Raw genomic sequence first — 8,782 nt, forward strand, 5'->3', positions numbered from 1 at the left:
CAATATTAGGAAGGTGTTCCTAATGTTTGGTATACTCTGTGTAATAATGTAACTGTTGTGTGTGTGTGTGTGTGTTTAGCCTTCTCCAGATTCTGAATAATACTCAGGTCTTACTCGCTACTCCATTATTGCTTAGTGTTTGAGAGAGAGGAGGTGAGATAGACTTACTGGAATCTCAACTGTGACATCATCAATTGTCCTCTTCAGCAGGCCCGAATATGTTCAAATCCATCCTCTGGCCCCTTTTACAAATCCTTCTTTGGAGTGATCACTTACCTAACATAACTGAATTGGCTAAAGTTTACGCTTAGACCAAACCAGTCATGTCAGATTAGTGATGATTACTTACTTCAAAAGGAAGAAGGCAGAACAGAGAGATGCATTTACCAAGTACTGGAAGAGGGCCTCTCCTTCTCTCTGGTCAGCTTTGCAGAAGGAAGGGGATATTGATGGCTTTTTATTTCTCTGCTTGGCTAGGGTTCACTTTATTTCAGTGATTTCGGAAGTGTGAGGACACTGGCGTAAACACTGGAAGCGCAGTGTAAACTGGGCCTTCCTGTTGTCTCTGTTACTCTGGGAGAATTTGGACAGGGAATGCGTGTCTCTCCGCTCAGCTCTGGCTGAGACATACTTGCATAAACAAACAGGAATAAACATGGTTCTCCCTTCCCCATTCTCGCCATGTCCTTGGTCTGTGACCTCTCAACCAGCGTGCGTAGACACACAGATAGGAGCGTCCCTGTACACCGCAAACTCCAACAGGCATTCACACAACCCTTGACACTATGTGCTCTGTCAGATAACGCCCGTAGTAATTCTAACATTACCAGGCCGAATCTAAACAACTAAGCACTCAATGGATCCAATATACAACACACTGAAATCAGCAAAGAATCGTGAAAGAAAGCTCAACAGTTGATCAGTTGTTATGGCGCCATCTTCACCAATATCTTATACCACAGCTCTTCACAGGGCAAGTCTATGTTGATCACGTCTGCCGGCGATGTATCAGACCATGGTTTACACTGTGCCAAGTTGCAAACCCTTATGCTGGCTCGGGTATAGAGCAGCTGGGACGACAAGAATGCCATGGGTTTGAACAGCGGCGAACCGTGACTATAGGACCTAGGCATTCAGAGGGACCAAAAATCTTCCAATACTTTGTATCCCAATTTTTTAAAATCAAGAACAGAAAACATAGCATCACTTGATGCGTCCGATATTATATATTCTGTAGTCGGGCCATTTTAGTTCTCGTGAAGGAGGAGCAATGCTTTTTGATGACATTATGAATCAAACAGGCCTGGACGTGCTTCAGGCTGCCACACACACAGAGATAGAACCGGCATGGACACAATTCGTGACACACAGCATAAAATAATGCGACCAGCAAAACAAAAAACACACTGTTTACACAACCTATGGTAGCCTAACACCATCACCACCAATAGTGACAACCCGTCATTCAGGGCAGAGCCCCACCTGCTTTGAGCCCCACATTTTTASMAAAAAWAAAAATGGGGGGGGGGGGGGCTTGCCTGTTTTGCATGTTATTGTGGCATTAATATGTGTCACATATCAATTTGCAAACGATGTAAAAAATTATATATATCATTGAGTTAATAGAGCAGCATACAAACATGGTCTCTTTTTTGTTTTCTTGAGTAAGGCAGCTCCAAAATGCAGGTGTTTCAGCCTAGCTCAGTGCTTTCTGTGGTGGTGGTGGGGCAAGCAGGCAGAAAATACGGAGCGTTGCACCGTGATTGGCTCAGTGTTTTGTCACTCATGGGGACTTTACGTCACTGCCAAGTGTAAGAGCAGACCTTGAAAATTCTAGCCATTCGGATGTTACATTAGAAGTGCCCATCCAAGAACACTCAAGGTCATTGGCCACAGATAAAATGACGTCAAATCACGTTATATGTACAGTAGCTTTGATTGGACTGATCATGTCAATCATACTTTCACAATCTTAGCTAGCAGTCATCATCATGAATCAAGTCGACAATCCACTGGCAAATCCTTTTTAATCATGGTCAAATTAAGAGAAATAATGAAGAGAAATTATAGATAAAATGTATCGGTGCTCATCGGCCATTGGACAAATATTACACCACAAGTTGGAAATCGCAAATTCAACGAGTGGTTTGGAAGGAATCAGTGACAGTGGCTGTGTGGTCCCAAATCTGGGATTAAGAGGCTCTTTTCCAAATTTGAAATGATAAACATTCAACATTGGCCATGATGTCAATGAAGCATGATTTGTACCATGCTCAAAACAACTGTTAACTCAGAACTGTGAAGTCTTGAACTCACTGAAGTCAAGTCAACTGGGAAGTTGGGAATAAATGAGCTCTGACTGGGAAAATACATTTTGAACGGTCATCCAACTCGGAATTGTAAATCCAGTTGTTTTGAAAGCACCATAAATCCAGAGAATGCCAGACTTATGACAAAATTTGCCCACAAAAGGACCGCCGCGCCACCTTCCTGTTCAAGTGAGCACAGCACAACAAGGGGAGTCCAAAAATGTTACGTTATTGTATGCTGCTGCATAAATGATGTCTGCATAAATGATGTAATAATGCCAGGGAGATAGGTATACTGTAGCTAAGAAAGTAACACTGGGTGTATGTTGTGTAGTAAGATGTTAGTAGCCCATGTGCCTCACCCTAATAATTTAGTATATTTACCCCTCTTAATTTCACGTATTGTTCTACTGTAGCCTATAACCTGTTTTAGAGAATTGTAATCATTGAATATTGTAAGAGCTTTCATTGTCTGCTTATATGCCCCCTTTATGTATCCTACGGTTCTGACTTGGTGTACAAGGAAGAACACTGTAAGAACAGCCCATGTTCTGAATTCTGTCACTGTACATTTCAAAAATGCTAAACAAATAGTTATACTGACTAACGTCCATCCTAGCTCGCTCATAAATGTCTTAATCGAAATTATTGATTGCCACTTATCCGCTTGTCGTCCTCTTATGCCATAGTTTGTACATCTCAACTGTCATTAGAAACCACATTTGTTTAATCAAGTCAGCCATATCAGCAATGTTTTTTTTTTAAAGCAGTAAATGAGGCTGAATGAACTGTGTCGGTGCCAGACAAGGCTCCACTGATGTGTAGCAGTGGTAAGATGTTGGGACTGCTGTTGGTACAGCTTTATGAAGGCCTTAACAGTTTGTGGGCACCGTTTGTCACCATTATATGCATCTCACTTGTTTGTTTTTTTGCTCCACCAAGATTTACATGCTAAAATCACTACTGGTGACAACAACAGTGTCACATCGAAGGTGACAGGTTTATGTTGCTGAAAGGACAGTGACCGTAATACCTGTGCACTCCATGGCGCTGAAGGAGAGACAGTTTTGGTAAAACACATAGACACGGCTGATAGACAGGTAATCGCAGTCACACAGTGCATGAAATAATTATAAAGAATAAGCAGCCAATTCACTCCAGTAGGCCCCATGAAATCATAACAATACAAAAGCACAACCATTTCATTTCAAAAATGAAATGAACAAACCAGCTTTTACTTCCCATTGCAAATATATTTCCGTCACACTAACCAGTGATCTAAAGTTTAAATGCAACAATGTTTCACAGTGATTATTTTCAAAGGGGTACCTAACAGCAAGTGAGCTGCATAAAAAAAAACAGTTCCACTCACCAGATGATGATTTGTAAACAAAGGTTGAAAGTTAATCTTGAAAAGGGTGTAGCTAACAAATTAGCAACAACATCCACCTTGAAGTTGATAACAGCTGCATGTAGCAGCCTTCAACATTGTCACAGTACTACAACACAAGCTAGCATTTTCATTATCACACTACTACAACACAAGCTAGCATTTTCATTATCACACTACTACAACACAAGCTAGCTAACGTTACTAGAATTAGCGTGGGGAAACTACTGCTTACGCCACTGATTATTTTCTCTTGTGCTCTGTCGTTACGTGTCTCTCCAACCCTGTTCCTGGAGAGCTACCGTCCTGTAGGTTTTCACTCCAACTCTAATCTAGCGCATTTTATTCTAATAATTTGCTAGTTGATAAACTGAATGTAGCTGTCCAGGAACAGGGTTGGAGAGCTCTGGTCTAGACACATCACCTTTTTTTACATTTTATTTTGTACCCCCCATTGTAAGTCAAAATGTGATTGGGTCATTCCACTGTCACTCCAAAGTCTGCTCCAATACAGCCTTCTGTCCAGCTTCTGAAAGCCTAGCCAATGGCTGGCTGAGCTAGCTCGATTTTTCTACCTAGAGACCACCAAAGAGAATCCTGATTATATATATTTTTCTCTTCAGTATTAACCCTTCTCTTTCCAACACAAACTGAAGAGATTAAATCAGAAGATCATTACAATTATTGTAAAGATAAAATATACATTTAAAAAATATAAATATATATATACAGTACCCACTAAGCGCAAACCAGATTGTATGGCGTATCGCTGCAGAATGCGGTGGTAGCCATGCTGGTTACGTATTCCTTGAATTCTAAATGAATCACTGACAGTGTCACCAGCAAACGACCCCAACACCATCACACCTCCTCCATGTTTCACGGTGGGAACCACACGTGGAGATTATCCGTTCACCTACTCTGGTAACTCTACTGAATTTATTCTCTGCGGCAGAGGTATCTCTGGGTCTTTCTTTCCTGTGGCGGTCCTCATGAGAGCCAGTTTCAACATAGCGCTTGATGGTTTTTGTGACTGCACTTGAAGAAACTTTCAAAGTTCTTGAAATGTTCCGCATTGACTGGCCTTCATGTCTTAAAGTAATGATGGACTATCGTTTCTCTTTGCTTATTTGAGCTGTTCTTGCCATAATATGGACTTGGTCTTTCACCAAATAGGGCTATCTTATCTATACCACCCCTACCTTGTCACAACACAACTGATTGGTTCAAACGCATTAAGAAGGAAAGAATTTCCACAAATTAACTTTTAACAAGGCACACCTGCTAATTTAAATGCATTCCAGGTGACTACCTTATGAAGCTGGTTGAGAGACTGCCAAGAGTGTGCAAAGCTGTCATCAAGGCAAAGGGTGGCTACCTTGAAGAATATATATATATATATTCTTCATTTTAATCCTTAGGCCTCGCCGTTCCCCACTGGGTTTTAATCTTCTTGGATCATCTGAGGACTGGTTGCCAAATACTTGACCTGTGCTATAGAGATTAGGATTGATGCTCTGATTTTCTTTAGAATCATCTGTGATCTGGTGTTTCTTTACACTGTAATAAGATGGTTTCAAACAGCATTTCAAAACAACAAAGGACCCTTGTACAGAAGTGGTACACTGACTGCAAACATCAGTCTCTGTCTGTGACCCAATGCAGCCCAAAGAACCCATAGCCACATTACACCATGCACAACAGTGTGTGGGTGTGTTTCTCTGAGTAAGAGCAACACAGCCTTGTCAGTTTCTGTAATATTTATTCAGATAGACGGAAGCTTGCAGCATTAACACGAGATACGAGCCAAAACATTCTCATTAGTAACCTAAGGCAGTGTCATTAATTTCAGCAGTTCAATCAGTGGTTGAGTCTAAAGTGAAGGTATACGCGTATGTGTTTGATCAAAGAATGTCAACAACAAAGCAGCCCGACTCTAAAACTGCCCACCTGCTGAACACAGATGCAAACAGTCGGTAAATATGAAATTGACAGAACCTTAGTGTCCAATCGCAGGGTTGTTTGGGGTCGCGAATTGGAACAGGCTGCATTTCGCTGCACGGAGACCACCATGGCCACTTAGTTTCAGATCACGTCATTTCTTCATCATAAAATTGCCAACTGAAGCAAATGATCATCAGATCAGAGTTTGACCCCAGTTCGAGCAATGCTGAATTGTTACAGTTTCATCGCTGCTCAATAGTCTAATCATAAATCACGCAGTCAAACAATTTGATTTGGATGTTTTGTTACATTTGGAGACCTTTGCCCACACCGTAACGTAAGAGCTGTCAAACTGATATTAGGCCTGAACATAGGCTATGGAAATCAATGGAGATAAGGATAAATAATATACGGTTTAAAAGCCTAGAATTAACCAATAAAACATGTTGTTTGATATTGATGATGATGGTGATGATGTATGTTATAGGCTCGATTGAAGAGCATAGGATCTGTATAAATATCATGTTCTCAGCCAAAGTAGATTACATCACTGTAGCATTCGCCACATGGAATTCGAAACCACTTCTATGCGTAAAAATTGTCCAGTAATTGTATTAGGCTGTTTGAAGACCTACCTTCTCTTGCTTTTAGCAGTACCGTATTGGCCACAATATTCTCCAGTTCCATCTAAAAATCCTTTGATATTTGCTGAATAGATCAAAATAAAATAAAAATCGACAGCAACACCTCGCTCTTCACGGATGAATTGCTTTTCGTTTTATTCCAAATCCGAATAAAATGTATACATTTCAAACTCGTTCACGGTCTACACACTGGCTAAAGGAGAAATCCTTGTAAAATTAACTAGGCATGGTTCATATCGTCGGCTCCGAATGCAGCGTTGGGAGGGCATTTCCATTCCAATTCCGAAGACCGTTGTGTTTCGTGCGTAATTTGGCGCGGAATCCCATCAAAGGATAGATCACGGTTGAGCCATCAATACAGCCCGAGACCACGGCAAGACCTACATCATTTAGTAACGCATTCCTAACAACGGCTGAAGCACAGTAGCACTGGGGGGAGTTGGTGAAGTGTACTAGAACATCAAGGTGCTCCCCCTCTCGGTGCAAAGGCTTAATAAAAAAAAATGGGCTTGTTTTTTTCTTTTGGTTTGGCCATCAATATCCCCCACGTTTGGCGAAGCTTCAAGCAGTTTACCGCGTTTGTCTGGTCAATATTTCGGTTACATTTGGATATCTTGCATTTGGATATCTTGCACAGCCTATATAAATTGAGTGATTTGTAGTAGGGGTTCGCTAATCTTCAACCACCAAATTGGTTCCAATATTCCATTCCACCGCCCGTTGCACACACACATCCATTCGGATTTGGCCCATGACGTATGTACGTTAATAGAGTATTGGTTTCCACTAACTTCTATATCCACAAAGTCAGATTCCACAGCCACAAAGTCAAATTTGCAAAAAAAAAAAAAAATGTTGTCTTCATTTGAGGTTAGGCATAAGGTTTGCAGTGTGGTTAATGTTGATTTAAAATCAAATTTTAAGAAGATAAATTGAAGAAATGCGCAGGGTTTATAACTTTGTGGTTATAGACATGCATTATCCTTTATATTGACCAGATACTCAAGTTGCCGCTCAAACATTGGAAATAATTTTCTTCAAAAATGGAAGTCAGTCGGGAGGAGTCAAGATCAGGTGGGACCATTCTAGCCAATGAAAGGGCAGATATCGGGTGAACAACAGGCACAACTCCGATATAAAGTTTTTTTTCTTCTCAAAGTTGCCCGGAAGTCACATGTTCTACGTATATCAGAACACTCATAACAACCTAAGCATAACGAAACTTATATTCGACCAAATAAGCCACACGTAGCAAATAAGCAATTCAATGTTTTGTTCACCAAATTCAATACTCTCTCATGGACCTCCATACAAAAACTCCTCGCTTGATTAGTGAAGGGGAAAAAACGTCACCTGCTGGAGAAGACAGATTTTGGGCCCAGTTTCCCCTCTCTTCGCCTCTTCCTCTCTGGTATAGACGCTAGTGACGACCATAGCGTGTCCGTGTCTGGCTGCCATATGCTGTTTTTCATATGACATGGTTTGGATAACCTAACCTAGTTCTATTTAATTGACATAATTATGAAAAACACAAAATCGTATGATCTCAAGATCTCATAGACCTAACAGTAGACTATATTTATACCATTGGTGATGCTCTGCCTGTCTACAATAGGTTTATATACACTGAACAAAAATATAAATGCAACATGCAACAATTTCAAAGATTTTACAGTTAATATAAGGAAATCAGTCAATTGAAATACATTAAGTAGGCCCTAATCTATGGATTTCACATGACTGGGAATCAGTGATGTAAAGTACTTAAGTAAAAATACTTTGAAGTACTACTTAAGTAGTTTTTGGGGGGTATCTGTACATTACTATTTATATATTTGCCAACTTTTACTTCACTAAATTCCTAAAGAAAATAATGTACTTTTTACTCCATACATTTTCCCTGACACCCAAAAGTACTCATTACATTTTGACAGAAAAATGGTCCAATTCACACACTTATCAAGAGAACATCCCTGGTCATCCCTACTGCCTCTGATCTGACGGACTCACTAAACACAAATGCTTTGTTTGTAAATTATGTCTGAGTGTTGGAGTGTGCCCCTGGCTATAGGTCAATAAAAATAAAATAAAATGGTGCCGTCTGATTTGCTTAATATAAGGAACTTGAAATGATTTATACTTTTACTTTTACTTTTGATACTTAAGTACATTTCAGCAATTCCATTTACTTTTGATACTTAAGTATATTTAAAACCAAATACTTTTAGACTTTTACTCAAGTAGTATTTTATTTGGTGACTTTCACTTTTACTTGAGTCGTTTTCTATTAAGGTATCTTTACTGTTACTCAAGTATGACGATTGAGTACTTTTACCACCACTGCTGGGAATACAGATATGCATAGATCAGAAAACCAGTCAGTATCTGGTGTGACCACCATTTGCCTCATGTATTGCAACATAGAGTTGATCAGGCTGTTTATTGTGGCCTGTGGAATGTTGTCCCACTCCTCTTCAATGGTTGTACGAAGTTTC

General features: G+C 40.1%; 1 protein-coding gene across 4 annotated transcripts in view; it reads right to left on the reverse strand.

Moving 5' to 3' along the window:
* Positions 1–6,979, reverse strand: part of LOC111974314 (G protein-coupled receptor kinase 5) — a 77,284-nt gene extending 70,305 nt beyond the window's left edge. The window contains exon 1 of one of the 4 annotated variants that reach the window (XR_011481031.1): positions 6,279–6,979. Coding sequence is in view for 1 of the 4 variants with exons in the window: in XM_024002032.2 (XP_023857800.1) it covers positions 6,279–6,330 (52 nt within the window). In the remaining 3 variants the exon portion in view is untranslated. Of the gene's footprint in view, positions 1–3,681; positions 3,888–3,934; positions 4,119–6,278 lie in introns of those variants that run through there. The other 3 variants (XM_024002032.2, XM_070447109.1, XM_024002035.2) reach the window with 3 other exon arrangements.
* Between the last annotated feature and the right edge of the window lie 1,803 nt (positions 6,980–8,782).

Source organism: Salvelinus sp. IW2-2015, linkage group LG15 (genome assembly GCF_002910315.2).
Source record: "Salvelinus sp. IW2-2015 linkage group LG15, ASM291031v2, whole genome shotgun sequence".
Taxonomy (NCBI): Eukaryota; Metazoa; Chordata; class Actinopteri; order Salmoniformes; family Salmonidae; genus Salvelinus; species Salvelinus sp. IW2-2015.